This window comes from Somniosus microcephalus, chromosome 11 (assembly GCF_052327205.1).
Source record: "Somniosus microcephalus isolate GS21.2 chromosome 11, FLI_Smic_1.0, whole genome shotgun sequence".
Classification (NCBI taxonomy): Eukaryota; Metazoa; Chordata; class Chondrichthyes; order Squaliformes; family Somniosidae; genus Somniosus; species Somniosus microcephalus.
Window position 1 is genome coordinate 131,448,398 of NC_140997.1, and position 16,746 is coordinate 131,465,143.

The 16,746-nt window shown below is 43.4% G+C and overlaps 1 protein-coding gene across 5 annotated transcripts in view; it reads left to right on the forward strand.

Moving 5' to 3' along the window:
• The window catches only part of dock3 (dedicator of cytokinesis 3), a 1,512,713-nt gene that overhangs the window by 645,910 nt on the left and 850,057 nt on the right, over positions 1–16,746 (forward strand). For all 5 annotated transcript variants that reach the window (XM_086001262.1, XM_086001257.1, XM_086001258.1 and 2 more), the window contains one exon: positions 3,366–3,450. In XM_086001262.1, coding sequence (XP_085857388.1) covers positions 3,366–3,450 — 85 coding nt within the window. The remainder of the gene's footprint in view (positions 1–3,365; positions 3,451–16,746) is intronic.

Sequence of the window (16,746 nt, forward strand, 5' to 3'; positions counted from 1 at the left end):
GTACAGGTCCCACCTTCCCCAGAAACAGACCCAGTGATCCAGGAAACTAAAGCCCTCCCTTCTGCACCAACTCTTTAGCCATGCATTCATCTGCTCTATCCTCCTATTTCTATACTCACTAGCACGTGGCACCGGGAGTAATCCAGAGATTACAACCTTTGAGGTCCTGCTTTTTAATCTGCTACTTAGCTCCCTAAATTCTTGTTGCAGGACCTCATCCCTCTTCGTTCCAATGTGAACCACGACCTCTGACTGTTCGCCCTCCCCCTTCAGAATGCCCTGCAGCCGTTCAGTGACATCCTTGACTCTGGCACCAGGGAGGCAACATACCATCCTGGAGTCACGTCTGCGACCGCAGAAAGGCCTGTCTGCACCCCTCACTATTGATTCTCCTACCACTACTGCCATTCCATCTTACTCCTCCCCCCTTGTGCAGCTGAGCCACCCACAGTGCCGTTAACTTGGCTTTGGCTGCACTCCCCAGAGGAACCGTCACTTTCACCGTTTTCCAACACAGAAAAACGGTTGTTGAGTGAGATGCACTCTGGGGCTTTCCTGACTACCTGCCTGCCCCCCTTCTGACTGCACCTTCTTAAGCTGCGGGGTGACCACGTCTAAAAATGTGCTATCCACGTAACTCTCAGCCTCGCGGATACACCGCACTGCCTCCAGCTGACGCTCGAACTCCGAAAACCGGATCTCAAGTTGGCCAAACCGCTGGCACTTACTGCACATGTGGTCATCCTGACTGCAAGAAGCGTCTAGGAATTCCCACATGCTGCAGGCCGTGCAACGCACGGGACTGAGGTCCCCTGCCATACTCTTAATTAAAAAACTCTTACCTCAAATTTAAACTCTCGGATTCTCAGTCTCCCGAACTACCTTAACTATGAACTACCTTAAAAGAAATAAACTTAAAATTGAAGAAAAAAGAAGTACTCACCCACTACTCACCAATCAGCTTCTTCCCCTGCGCCGGCGTCAGTTTCTGTACTGTGACGTCACTCTCGAATTCTGCCGCCGCTCCCGCTGCTCGACTGGGCCTGAAAATCACCGACCTTTATTTTCTCCCACAGCCACTGCTCCCTCGCAGGTCTGCCGCTCCCGCTGCTGCTGCCATTCTGTTTACTCTCAGAATCTCCCGCCCTGTTTACTCACAGAATCTCCCGCCCTGTTTACTCACAGAATCTCCTGCTCTGTTTACTCTCAGAATCTCCCGCCTCCATTATTTCTTGATTTATACTCTGTCCTACAGTGTAGTTACTGTTAGGGGGGCCTATAGACTACTCCCACCAGTGACTTCTTTCCCTTATAATTTCTTATCTCCACCCAAACTGATTCTACATCTTGATCTTCTGAACCAATATCATTTCTCACTACTGCACTGATCTCATCCTTTATTAACAGAGCTACCCCACCTCCTTTTCCTTTCTGCCTATCCTTCCAAAATGTCATACCCCTGAATATTCAGTTCCCAGTCTTGGTCACCTTGCAACCACGTCTCTGTAATGGCTATGAGATCATACCCATTTATTTCTATTTGTGCCGTCAACTCATCTATCTTGTTACGAAAGCTGCGTGCATTCAGATAAAGAGCTTTTAATTTTGTCTTTATCCCATTTTTCCCTACTCTGACTCTACTTTTTGGTGCACTCTTATGTTTATACGTTCTGTCCCTTCCTGTCACACTCTGGTTATCATTACCCCTATCACTACCCTGCACTATTGCCTTCTCCTTTCTCTTTGACTTTTTAAATTTCCCCTCACCTGAACCCTTCCCCCCCCACTATTTAGCTTAAAGCATTCCTGGCCCTTATAGTCCTGCTGGGGGTTTTCAGCATACAAAGAGGGCAGTTTAAAGTATGACATTGTGAAAAGTATCTTCTGCAAAGAACATGCAAAATCAAGAATCAGTTTGTCAATGATTTAAAGAATACCTCAGAGATTGATCTGTGGTTTTATTGGAGCAGTTTCATTTCGCAATTTCATTTCTTTCCAATATTCGCCATAATTCCTAATATTTTGTGATAAAGTAAGATTAAAAGAGGTGTACATTCTCGCTGAAAATAAACTGTGCTTGTGGTAGCTGAAGTCCCAAAAGGAGAAGAAACTACTCATGACAATATAATTAGTCTTGGAAACTGATGATAAATAGAGCAAAATCTTAAGTTTTCAAAAACCAAGTCCTTATGGCGGTTGACATAGAGGAGCACAATATAGAGGAGCGCTGATGGCCTTCTGTATTGGGGATTGTTTGTATTGTTTATGAATATTGTTGAAACCCATGAAGAATAACTTAAAATGCAAAACTTGTTTTCTAAAATCTCAGTTCACATATTTGCTGACAAACCTACAGCCAGTCTATTGGACTCAAACTGTTGGATGTAATGTTGTCACTGTTGTTTCTGTTCTATGGTATCTGCATTTTAGAATCACAGCTGTATAACTTTATAGGGTTGCCAAGGTCTCCAGGTATTTGCTTGCAGGATCTCTTCTCTTCCCCCTCCCTACTCCAGTTTCCTCCTATTTGCCTACAATTCCACAGGTGCCAGAAGCTCTCCAGTCCTTCACACAAGTGCCCTTTTCATGTTTGCACCTAAAGAATGAGTGTTTGCTATCTCTGACCCTGGGGTACCTCCTAGTTGAGCAAAATCTTGTCCTCACCTCATGTCAACACATAATACTTTCAAGAGGAATCCTTGGCTAGTAATCAGGAACGGGAGCTGTGGCTAATCTATCCCAAGGGCAATGAAGCCAATTTTAGGCCTCAATGAAAAAACTTTGTTACGACTGGTCATGCTGGTCTTGTTTAACCCTTTGAGGAACTTGATCTGCTTTAACTGAAACTAAAGATCAAAATTTAATTTTTTCTTTCAGAATTTACTGGACTGTCTGTTTAAAAAGAAAGAAAGACTTGCATTTATATAATGCTTTTCACGACCACCGGCCATCCCAAAGTGCTTTACAGCCAATTAAGTACTTTTTGAAGTGTAGGCACTGTTGTAATGTAGGAAACGTGGCAGCCAATTTGCACACAGCAAGCTCCCACAAACAGCAATGTGATAATGACCAGATAATCTGTGTTAGTGATGTTGATTGAGGGATAACTCGCCTGCTCTTCTTCGAAATAGTGCCATAGGATCTTTTAAGTCCATCTGAGAGGGCAGACGGTGCCTCGGTATAATGTCTCATCCGAAAGACGGTTTATTTTCTCTCCGTGTTACATAACATCCAGCATTATATGTATGCAAAATATGTAGAAAGTAATACATTAGTGTACATTTTTGAATCTCAAAAGCCTGTAAAATATCTTGGGTTAAATGCATATTGTTTGTGCTCTAATATAATTCTCTCTGATTCATCAGACAGATGGGCATGGACCTGGTTCCCAGAAAGGACTTTGAAATGGTCGATCCAGAACAGATAAGCGTGGCAGATCTCTATAAACTAGTAAGTGCTCACTCTCATCTGATTTGTTTGTGTGCAGCATGGAAATTGCATCTGTGGAAAAACCAATAACTCCAATTGACCAGCTCTGTCTGTTCAGCAAGCTGATTGCAATTGTAACATCTCGACCAGCACACATTCTCATCAACACATTGTTGAAGGCAGTCTGTGGGTTGTTAAAAATCTACTTGTATCAAGCTTAAGGTGGATTCAGTAGTGGCTGAAGTCAGTGGAGAAATGTTAAACATTCCACCATGGCTTGGTACTGGGAGGCTCAGCCAGAAATTTCAGCTGAGGGATATTCTGATTGTAATATATTTTCTTTCTCTTTTTCTCTCTTTGCAGCAATTTTTGCCAAATAGCTAGAAACCCTATCATGACTACAAACACTTAAGAGATATGAACGTATGAAAAAACTGTATCATTGCTAATTGCTTAAAAGTATAGGTATTAGTAAGAAGAACCAAAGCTTGGTTTTATCCGATAGCAGTTCTGTTAATGAAAAATCGTGGGCTTTATGCACAGTAACAATTTTAGGTGCTGTGAATCAAGTTTACTGCAGTATGTCTGCTCCATTTAAAAATGTATATAATCCGTTCATCATTAATGGAGCACTAGCTGTTTCTCTAACATTTTCGATAACCTTTAATAAAATATTGATGCGACAACCTGGAGGGAAATGACCCCTTACATTTCCTGTGCTATCTCAAACAGATTCACACCCACCACATCACACAAGAATAATGAAAATGCTTTTATTTATTTGGTGGCAATAACCTCCACATTGCATTGCCAAATAAAACATAAATTAGAAATTATATTGCCACATGCCTCTGATGGCTCTTTGCAGAAGTGGTAGCTTTGATACCAACAATGCATGATTTCTCTCTGGGTTTCAGAGTCTGTATAAGAGATGTACCTAACTCATGGGACTGGGTGTGGAAGGAATGACTGACTCTCTCATCAATCTCTCTAACTTCAGCACATCATGAGCAAAATGTTAGAATAAAAATGGTTGACTCTGAAATTCCCAAAGTGGGGGGAAGCATTTCTGTCCACCCATTGTGGGGTGAATCAGGCTTTAGAATGGAGCAAAAAAATGAAGCAGACTTTATAGTGCCCAAATTGTTCACATGCTAATAATGGATGAGGAAGGCCTTTTGGCCCATTTGATTCATCCATCTAGAGAGATCCTATTGCCACCTACCTCCATTGTAGCATCCAATTGCTTCTTAAATGATTCCAGGATTTTTGCCTCCACTACTCTATGTGGATGTTTGTGCCAGACATTGATTACTCTGTGTGAAGAAAGAATTCCTGGCATCAGTCCGAAAAGTACCCTTCTCTAGTTTGAACCTGTGCCTCCTAGTTCTACTCCCACAGCTTAATTTAAAATTATATTCTAGGCTAACTTTTTCTACATGCTTAATCCTATATACCTCTAATAGATCAGATGCTTCATTTCCAGACTAAAAAGCCCAACTTTTTGCACTTTGTTTATAGTCATACCCCTGACACTGGGATTACATAGGAACTGGAGTAGACCAGTCAACCCCAAGCCTGTTCTGCCATTCAATTAGATCATGGCTGATTTGTATCTTAACTTCATATAGACTTGCCTAACAAATCTATCAATCTCAGTTTCGAAATTTTCAATTGACCTAGTGTCAACAGCTTTTTGGGGGAGAGTTTTCCAGATTTTCACTACCCTTTGTGTGAAGAAGTGCTTCCTTACATCACTCCTGAATGGCTTAGCTCAAATTTTAAGGTATGCCCGCTTGTTCTGATCTCCCCCACCAGAGGAAATAGTTTCTCTCTATCTACTCTGTCAACTCCTTTAATCAACACCACAATTAGATCACTACATAATATTCTATACTCAAGGGAATACTAGCCTAGTCTATGCAACCTGTCCTCATAATTTAACCTTTAGTGCCCCAGTATCGTTCTGGTGAATCTGTGCTGCACCCCCTCCAAGGCCAATATATCCTATATCAACATAGTGCAGTGTCCAGAACTGAATGCAGTACTCTAAATGGGGTCTAACCAGAGCTTTATATAACTGCAATATAACTTCCAACCCTTTGCATTCCAGCCCCCTTGAGATAAAGGCCAATATTACACAAGCTTTTTAAATTATTTTTTGAATCTGTCCACGAGCTTTGTGATTTTTGTACTTGGACCCCTAAATTTCTGCATCTCCACAGTTCTAGCTTCTCACCATTTAGAAAATACAGTACTCTGATCTATCTTTTAGGCCCAAAGTGGATGACCTCACACATCCCCACTTTGAACTCCATCTATTACAGGCTCAGGCTTTTCTTTGTTCTGCCTCCAACGCTTGAATATCTGTCCATCTCTGCTCTAAGGAGAACAACCCCAGCTTCTCCAGTCTATCCACGTAACTGAAGTCCCTCATCCCTGGAATCATTCTCGTAAATCTTTTCTGCACCCTCTCTAAGGCCTTCACACCCTTCCTAAAGTGCAGTGCCCACAATTGGACACAATACTCCAGTTGAGGCCAAACCAGTGTTTTATACAGGTTCATCATAATTTCCACACTTTTGTACTCTATACCTCTATTCATGAAGCCCAGGATCCCATAAGCTTTTTTAACTGCTTTCTCAACCTGCCCTGCCACCTTCAACAATTTATGCACATATACCCCCAGGTCTCTCTGTTCATGCACCCCAGTTAGGATTGTACCCTTTAGTTTATATTTCATCTGCCACGTGTCCGCCCATTCCACCAGCCTGTCTATGTCCTCTTGAAGTCTATCACTATCCTCATTGTTTGCCCACTTACATATCTCATCCAACTCGTTCTGTAATTTCTGAACTGCTCTCTTCCGATTCCACTGTCCCTATTTTGTATTATCTGCAAATTTGACCTCTTTGAATTGAATTTCTGAATCTAGGTCATTTACATAAATTAGAAACCGTAGCAGTCCTGACACTGAGCCCTGAGGCACCTCACTCCATACTTCCTTCCATTCTGACCTAACTCCTGAAAAGGTGCTCATTGTTGCCTCCTCTTCAACTAGTTTCTTAAGCAGTCCCAGAATTTACCCTGAGTCCCCACAGCTTTGCATTTAACAGTTTCTCATGTAGAACTGTCAAAAGCCTTTTTGAAGTCATGGTCATAGGGCTTACCACAGTCCACTTGGGTTGTCACTTGCCCAAAGAAGTTGAGGAGCTTGGTTAGACAGAATCTTCCCTTTCTGAATCCACGCTGCCTGCTGTTAACAAGGTTATTGTCGTACAGGTAGTTCTCAAATTTACTACTGATAACGGATTCTATTATTTTACATGAAATGGAAGTAAGACTAATGGTCTGTAGTTGCCGGTGTCTGTTTTGTCACCTTTATATTAGAGGCACTACATTAGCCTGTTTCCAATCTTCTGGTACCACCCTAGTGTGTACTGACTCCCTCAATGATTATCAATGCTTCACAAACCTTTAGCCTAGTCTCTTGCAGAATTTTGGATAATACCATCTATTCCTGGGGTTTTTATTTATCTTGAGCCTGATTAGCCATTGATTTTACTTGGGATATCTGAGTGGAGAGTGAATGATGCTCGTGTCTTCCTTTGTGAATTGGAGAAAGTATTCATTCGGAATATATACTATTCTGTGCTCATCCTCAATTTCAAGCCAATTTTGCATCTTTTGTGGCTCCACGCTCTGGGATTCCACCCCCGCCCCCCCACCACCCTGCCCGGCCCTCCAACTTCCTCTCTTCCTTTTAGACTTCCTTGCGTCTCTCTCAATCGCCTTGTAGCTTCTTTTGAAAGTTAAAGGTGTTGCATAAATGCAAGTTGTTGTTTCCACCTCTTTTTTGACTGCCCTCTTACTGTTACAGTAAAACGTTTTTTTTACTGTTATGCTTTGCCTCCACTGCTATGCTTTTTTCCAGGTCTCTCTCTCTGCCTCTGATCTCGTTTTTAACATATTTCTACAGTTTCTTGTATTCATTCCAGTGGGCCCCTTCTCCTTTCTCCCTGCAAAATTTCTACATGCCATTTTTCTCATTGTCATACTTCTAATTTGCTTGCTCATCCAGTTAGGGTCACATTCGTGTAGTCTGAGTTCGTTGGTTTTGGGAATGTATTTATTCCAAATGTTCAGCATTATACCTTTAAAGGTGTTCCATTTGCCTTCTATTGAACAACCTTCCACAATTATTTGCTTTAGTTGTTCCCTAATTTCAAGGAACTTGTCCCTTTTTAAAATTGTATACCTGGCTCCTCCTCCTCATTATTTCTGACTTCCAGATCAAGCTAATATTTATCATTCTGTGTTTGTTGTCCCCCAAGGGTGCGAGGACAGCCATTTCCTCAACATTGTTTGGGTTATTTATGAATACCAGATCAAGATGAGCATTGTGCTTGTGGCTTCCTTGATATACTGGGTCAAGAAGCAGTCATGTATTAGATCTCCCAACTCTGACTCGAAACCACTTGGGTTTTCCCATTTTATATTTGGTTGATTGAAGTCCCCCATTAATACAAATTCCTGTTCTCGCGTATCCTTCCTATCTCTTCATAGGGCAAATTTTCCTCTTTTATATGCTGACCAGGTAGGGTTTAAACTAAAATGGCAGGGGGTTGGGAACCTGTGCAGGGAGACAGAGGAATGGGAAACAACAATAGAAGCAAAAGACAGGAAGGAGAAAAGCAAAAGTGGCAGGCAGAGAAGTCAAGGGTTTAAATCAAACATGGCCACAGTAAATAATAGTTCTAAAAGGTCTAAGAGTGTTAAAAAAAACAAGTCTGAAGGCTTTGTGTCTTAATGTGAGGAGCATTCGTAATAAGGTGTATGAATTAGCTGCGTAAATAGATGTAAATGGATATGATATGATTGGGATTATGGAAACATGGCTCCAGGGTGACCAAGGCTGGGAACTCAACATCCAGGGGTATTCAATATTCAGGAAAGACAGGCAAAAAGGAAAAGGAGGTGGGGTAGCATTGCTGGTTAAAGAGGAGATTAACACAATAGTAAGGAAGGATATTAGCTCTGATGATGTGGAATCTGTATGGGTAGAGCTGAGAAATACCAAGGGGCAGAAAACATTAGTGGGAGTTGTATACAGACCCCCAAACAGTAATGCCGAGGTTGGGGATGGCATTAAAAGGGAAATTAGAGATGCGTGCAATAAGGGCACAGCAGTAATCATGGGTGACTTTAATCCACATATAGGTTGGGCTAACCAAATTAGTAACAATACTGTGGAGGAGGAATTCCTGGAGTGTATACGGGAGGGTTTCCTGGACCAATATGTCGAGGAACCAACTCGAGATCAGGCCATCTTAGACTGGGTATTATGTAATGAGAAAGGATTAATTAGCAATCTTATTGTGTGAGGCCCCTTGGGGCGAAGCGATCATAATATGATCGAATTCTTCATTAAGATGGAGAGTGAAGTAGTTGACTTGGAGACTAGGGTCCTGAATTTAAATAAAGGAAACTACGATGATATGAGGTGCGAGTTGGGTAGGATGGATTGGGGAATGTTACTTAAAGGGTTGACGGTGGATAGGCAATGGCAAACATTTAAAGATCGCATGGATGAACTGCAGAATTGGTTCATCCCTGTTTGGCCTAAAAATAAAACAAAAAAGGTGACTCAACTGTGGCTAACAAGGGAAATTAGGGATAGCATAAGATCCAAGGAGAGGACATATAAATTGGCCAGAAAAAGCAGCAAACCTGAGGATTGGGAGCAGTTTAGGATTCAGCAAAGGAGAACAAAGGGATTAATTAAGAGGGGGAAAATAGAGTATGAGAGTAAGCTTGCAGGGAACATAAAAACTGACTGTAAAAGCTTCTATAGATATGTGAAGAGAAAAAGGTTGGTGAAGTCAAGCGTAGGTCCCTTGCAGTCAGAATCAGGGGAATTTATAATGGGGTAAGCCTGACATCGGTAGTGGGGAAAATGCTAGAGTCCATTATAAAAGATGTAATAGCAGAGCACTTGGAAAACAGTGACAGGATCGGACAAAGTCAACATGGATTTACAAAAGGTAAATCGTGCTTGACTAATCTACTGGAATTTTTTGAGGATCTAACTGGTAGAATAGATAAGGGAGAACCAGTGGATGTGGTGTATTTGGACTTTCAGAAGGCTTTCGATAAGGTCCCGCATAAGAGATTAGCGTGTAAAGTTAAAGCACATGGGATTGGGGGCAAGGTACTGACTTGGATAAAGAACTGGCTGGCAGACAGGAAGCAAAGAGTTGGAATAAACCTCTCTTTTTCCGAGTGGCAGGCAGTGACTAGTGGGGCACTGCAGGGATCGGTGCTAGGACCCCAGTTATTCACAATATATATTAATGATCTAGACAAGGGAACTAGATGTAATATCTCCAAGTTTGCAGACGACACAAAGCTAGGTGGGCGTGTGTGCTGTGAGGAGGATGCCGAGAAACTCCAGTATGATTTGGACAGGTTGGGTGATTGGGTAGATGTATGGCCGATGCAGTATAATGTGGATAAATGCGAGGTTATCCAGTTTGGTGGCAAAAACAGGAAGGCAGATTATTATCTGAATGGCAATAGATTGGGAGAAGGGGAAGTGCAACGAGACCTAGGTGTCCTTGTGCACCAGTCGCTGCAGGTGCAGCAGGCGGTTAAGAAGGCAAATGGTATGCTGGCCTTCGTAGCGAGAGGATTCGAGTACAGGAACAAGGATGTCTTGCTGCAGTTGTACAGGGCCTTGGTGAGACCACACCTTGAGTATTGTGTGCAGTTTTGGTCGCCTTATCTGAGGAAGGATGTTCTTGCCATGGAGGGAGTGCAGTGAAGATTCACCAGACTGATACCTGGGATGGCAAGAATGACGTATGAGGAGAGATTGGGTCGATTGGGCTTATACTTGCTGGAGTTTAGAAGAATGAGAGTGGATCTCATTGAAACGTATAAAATTCTAACAGGACTAGATGCAGGAAGGATGTTCCTGATGGCGGGGGAGCCCAGAACCAGGGGTCACAGTCTAAAGATAAGGGGTAAGCCATTTAGGACAGAGATGAGGAGGAATTTCTTCACCCAGAGAGTGGTGAACCTGTGGAATTCTCTACCACAGAAGGCAGTTGAGACCAATTCATTAAATATATTCAAAAAGGGGTTAGATATATTTCTTCATGCTAAAGGGATCAAGGGATATGGGGAGAAGGCAGGGACAGGGTACCGAGTTTGGATGATCAGCCATGATCTCATTGAATGGCGGAGCAGGCTCGAGGGGCCGAATGGCCTACTCCTGCTCCTATCTTCTATGTTTCTATGTCTACAGCATAACCCCATCAGGTGTTCCTGACTTAGAGCTACACAGCCTTCTATTGATCCACTTATTTTTCTAAACCCTTTATAACGCTGAATGTTGTATTAATTTCCATCCTCTGTAATAAGCTATGTTTCTGATACAGGTTGAGCGTCCAAAATCCGGAGTTCCGGAGTCCGGACTCCGGGACAATTGGTGGCAGGGTCGTCTGGAATCTGTAAAATGTTCCGGAATCCGGACACCCTGTTTCCGCCGCCAACTGGGCCCAGGCATTTCTGAACTCGGAACGTGTTTCTTCTGTCCGAAGTCCGGAAATGCTCGAGCCCAGGTTGCGATATTTCCGGACTTTGGACATCAGAAACACGTTCCGAAGTCCGAAAAAACACAAAAACTGACTCGGCCTCAGTCCCGAGGTTGCCGGATTCGGGACGCCCAACCTGTATTCCCATCATATTGTAGTTCCATACTACCACAGCCGTCCAGCATTTTATTTCTAATCCTTCTAGTGTTCATGTTATCATAGATTTGTCTCCTCCTACATTTCCCCATGTCTGCCTATTCCTGGTTTTTGTATGATGTGTCTCACTGAGTATCTGCACCGATACCTACCTGTTGGGAGGGCACTATATAAATCTAAGTTTCGTCTTTCTTTGTTCATTACTTTCTCACCAATAATCCTGTTTCTTACTCCTCCACTGCCCCGCCCCCCCCAAATCCCTCACCCCACATAGTCATAGAGTCATAGAGTTATACAGCACAGAAAGAGGCCCTTCGGCCCATTGCGTCCGCGCCGGCCATCAAGCCCTGTCTAATCTAATCCCATTTTCCAGCATTTGGTCCGTAGCCTTGTATGCTATGGCATTTCAAGTGCTCATCCAAATGCTTCTTGAATGTTGTGAGGGTTCCTGCCTCTACCACCCTTTCAGGCAGTGAGTTCCAGATTCCAACCACCCTCTGGGTGAAAAAATACTTCCTCAAATCCCCTCTAAACCTCCTGCCCCTTACCTTGAATCTATGCCCCCTTGTTATTGACCCCTCTGCTAAGGGGAAAAGTTCCTTTCTATCCACCCTATCTATGCCCCTCATAATTTTGTACACCTCAATCATGTCCCCCCTCAGCCTTCTCTGATCCAAGGAAAACAACCCCAGCCTGTCCAGTCTTTCTTCATAGCTGAAGTGCTCCAGCCCAGGTAACATCCTGGTAAATCTCCTCTGCACCCTCTCCAAAGCAATCACATCCTTCCTATAGTGTGGCGACCAGAACTGCACACAGTACTCCAGCTGTGGTCTTACCAGCGTTTTGTACAGCTCCATCATAACCTCCCTGCTCTTATATTCTATGCCTTGGCTAATGAAGGCAAGTATCCCATATGCCTTTTTAACCACCTTATCCACCTGTTCTGCTGCCTTCAGGGATCTATGTACATGCACACCAAGGTCCCTCTGATCCTCTGTCTTTCCTAGGGTCTTACCATTCATTGTGTATTCCCTTGCCTTGTTAGTCCGTCCAAAATGCATCACCTCGCACTTTTCAGGGTTAAATTCCATTTGCCACTGTTCCGCCCATCTGACCAACCCATCTATATCGTCCTGTAGCCTGAGGCTTCCCACCTCGCTATTTACCACCCCACCAATTTTCGTGTCATCTGCGAACTTACTGATCATACCTTTTACATTCACATCCAAATCATTAATGTAGACCACAAACAGCAAGGGACCCAGCACCGATCCCTGCGGTGCCCCACTGGACACAGGCTTCCAGTCACAAAAACAACCTTCCACCATCACCCTCTGCCTTCTGCCACTAAGCCAGTTTTGGATCCAATGTGCCAAGGCACCCTGGATCCCATGGGCTCTTACCTTCCTGACCAGTCTCCTATGCGGGACTTTATCAAAAGCCTTACTGAAATCCATGTAAACCACATCCACTGCACTACCCTCATCCACACACCTAGTCACCCCCTCGAAAAATTCAATCAAATTGGTCAGACATGATCTTCCCTTGACAAAGCCATGCTGGCTATCCCTAATTAATCCCTGCCTCTCCAAGTGGAGACCAATTCTGTCCCTCAGAATTTTTTCCAATAATTTCCCTACCACTGATGTTAGGCTCACTGGCCTGTAATTCCCGGGTTTATCCCTACTACCCTTCTTGAATAATGGTACTACATTAGCTGTTCTCCAGTCCTCTGGCAAATCCCCTGTGGCCAGAGAGGTTCTGAAAATTTGTGCCAGAGCCCCTGCAATCTCCTCCTTTGCCTCACATAGTAGCCTGGGATACATCTCGTCTGGGCCTGGGGATTTATCCACTTTTAAGCCTGCTAAATCCGCTAGTACCTCCTGCCTCTCGATGCTAATATGTTCAAGTATATCACAGTCCCCCTGCCCGATTTCTATGTCCACATCGTCCTTCTCCATAGTGAACACAGATGCAAAAAATTCATTTAAAACCCCACCTACATCCTCTGGCTCTACACACAGTTTGCCACTTTGGTCCCTAATGGGCCCTACTCTTTCCCTAGTCATCCTCTTGCCCTTAATATACTTATAAAACACCTTAGGATTTTCCTTTATTTTGCTCGCCAGTGTTATTTCATGGCCCCTCCTCGCTCTCCTAATTTCTTTTTTAAGTATCCCCCTGCACCTTTTATACTCCTCTAGGGCTTCCTCTGTCTTTAGTCCTTTGTATCTGCCAAAAGCCCCCCTTTTTTTCCTAATCCATTCTCGTATATCCCTTGACATCCAAGGTTCCCTGGACTTGTTGGTCCCACCCTTGACCTTTACGGGAACATGTTGCCATTGTACCATCTCAATTTCCTTTCTGAAAGACTCCCATTGCTCCAATGTGGATTTTCCTTCAAGTAGCTGATCCCAGTCCACATTGGCCAGATCCTGCCTTATCATATTAAAATCGGCCTTCCCCCAATTTAGAACCTTTATTTCCGGTCCATCCTTGTCCTTTTCCATGACTACCTTAAATCTCACCAAATTATGGTCACTGTCACCAAAGTGCTCACCTACTAACACTTCTACCACTTGCCCGGCCACATTCCCTAGAATTAGGTCCAGTACCGCCCCCTCTCTTGTAGGACTTTCTACATGCTGGCTCAAAAAGCTCTCCTGGATGCATTTTAAGAATTCTGCATCCTCTAAGCCTTTCACACTCTGACTATCCCAGTTAATATTGGGGAAGTTGAAATCCCCCACTATAATTACCCTATTATTTGCACACTTCTCTGAGATTTGCCTACATATCTGTTCCTCTATCTTCCCCTGGCTGTTTGGGGGCCTATAGTAGACTCCCAGCAAAGTGCTAGCCCCCTTTTTGTTTTTAAGTTCAACCCATATGGCCTCATTAGAGGAACCTGTTAATATATCATCCCTCCTTACAGCAGTAATTGTCTCCTTAATTAATATTGCGACACCCCCTCCTCTTTTACCCCCCCCCCCCCCTGTCTCGCCTGAAGATTCTATACCCCGGAATATTGAGCTGCCAGTCTTGCCCCTCCCTCAACCATGTCTCCGTGATAGCAACAATATCATACTCCCATGTATTCATCAACAACTTCAGTTCATCCACCTTATTCGTAAGACTCCTTGCATTAAAATAAATGCCATTTAGCCTTGCCCTACTCCCTTGTGCCATTACATATTTGCTCTGCCTTCCAGTCTGACTTATTTTTTCCTCTGTATTTGGCTGTACATCACCCCCTATTATAGCTCCACTCTGTATCCCATCCCCCTGCCAAGTTAGTTTAAATCCCCCCGAACAGTGCTAGCAAACCTCCCCGCAAGGATATTTGTCCCGTTCTGGTTCAGGTGCAACCCGTCCGACTTGTACAAGTCCCACCTTCCCCAGAAGCAGGCCCAGTGATCCAGCAAACTAAAGCCCTCCCTCCTGCACCAACTCTTTAGCCACGCATTCATCTGCTCTCTCCTCCTATTCCTATACTCACTAGCACATGTCTAGTTTAAATGATTTTTCATTGCTGTCTTGATGTTCCTTGTAAGTTGTTTGTTCCTACTTGGTTTAAGTGCAGCCCATTTCTTCTGTCCCAGTCCTTTTTATTCTGGAAGTATTCCCTGTTATTTTATGAAGGTAGCATTGTTCTTGCACCATATGTTTATCTCCTCCATTCTTTGGGTAAACTCCCCTCCTTTCCAAAATGTTGAAAGGATACCAGCGGACATTGTATTTATTTTGTATCCTCTATCTTTTGCATTTTGAGCCAATTCTCATATATGAGGCTTTGAAGGCCCCTATATTATTACCCCCTGTGCCATTTACCCCAATACTTGGACTTCATCCATTCAGTCTCTACCTGTCACCTTCAGTATCCCTTCAAACTTTTCCTCAATATGTACTGCCCTGGCTCCAGGTAGACAGCTCGCTATATTGAAGGTGTTGTCCTTGTGACACACATGGCTATCCAATTCCTGAGCAAAGAATTGCTTATGATTATAATCTCTCTGTGTCCTGCAAACAGGCTGTACTCTCTGCTTTTCTAACTGCCTTTACTTCTGGGACCTTGTATCTTTCTGTAATGTTGGACAGTGCCTGGTATCTGTTGGTGTAATTTCTTGGGTAGCTTCACAGGGTTTCTTCCTTTGTCGATCTTAATCCATCCAATAATTCCACTAATACAAAGGCAAAATACTGTGGATGCTGGAAATCTGAAATATAAACAGAAAATGCTGGAAATACTCAGCAGGTTAGGCAGCATCAGTGGAAACAGCATTTGCACTACCTTGGCTTCTTTCTACAATTGTTCCTTTTTCATGACCATGCTTTTCCCTGATTATATTCTTCAGCTCCAATCCCTGAAGGTTCACTGTTGCTGTTTGATGCCAGCTTGGCCATATCACTTACCCGAGTAACTCACTTACTGAATCTAATACCATCCACTCATCCTCAAAAATCCCCTTGCTTCTGTCTGTCCCTGCAAGTACCTGTACCTTACTTTGTAAGGCCGCAACTCTGTCTTACTGGTGAACAGACAGTTTTTGCATCTCTTCACCGCTCTTGTGTCTGCTATTTGTATAATTTGTGAACATCCCACAGTAAACAGACCTCAAGGTCTCCACCTTAGTTTTTCTTTTCTCAGCTGTTACTCTTTCTTTTCTTATATTTTTCCCCATTCTCCTTAACTTTATTTACTCCTTTTGATTTTCCTTCTATTTACTTATATTTCCCTCAGGGTTTTATTTAATTTGCCATATTTCAGGTGGTCCCCTTTCTCATTTACTTCACACAGGTTCCTATGCATTGCATCCTTAACGTCATAGGTGCTCTACTTTTAAATCTCCTTCTGCCTGTGCACCCTTTAAAAAAAAGATACATAGAATGATAGAGATCATAGAATGGTTACAGCACAGAAGGAGACCATGGTTACAGCACAGAAGGAGACCATTCTGCCCGTCATGCCCGTGCCAGCTCTCTGCAAGAGCTCTTCAACTCGTCCTACTTCCCCGCCTTTTCCCCGTAGCCCTGCAAATTTTTTCCTTCAGGTACTTATCCAACTCCCTTTTGAAAGCCACGATTGAATCTGCTTCCATCACCCTTTCAGGCAGTGCTTTCCAGATCCTAACCACGCACTGTGTAAAAAAAAGTTTCCTCATGTCGCCTTTGGTTCTTCTGCCAATCACCTTAAATCTGTGTCCTCTGGTTCTTGACCCTTCCGCCAATGGGAACAATTTCTCTCCATCTACTCTGTCTAGACCACTCATGATTTTGAACACCTCTGAACACTTCTATCAGATCTGCTCTCAACCTTCTCTGCTCTAAGGAGAACAACCCCAGCTACTCCAGTCTATCCACGTAACTGTAGTCCCTCATCCCTGGAACCATTCTTGTAAATCTTTTCTGCACCCTCTTTAAGGCCTCACTTCCTTCCTACGGTGTGGTGCCCAAAATTGGACACAATACCCCAGTTGTGGCCGTACCAGTGTTTTATAAAGATTCATAATAACTTCCTTACTTTTGTACTCTGTGGGCTGGATTTTCATTGAGGAGGTGGGTA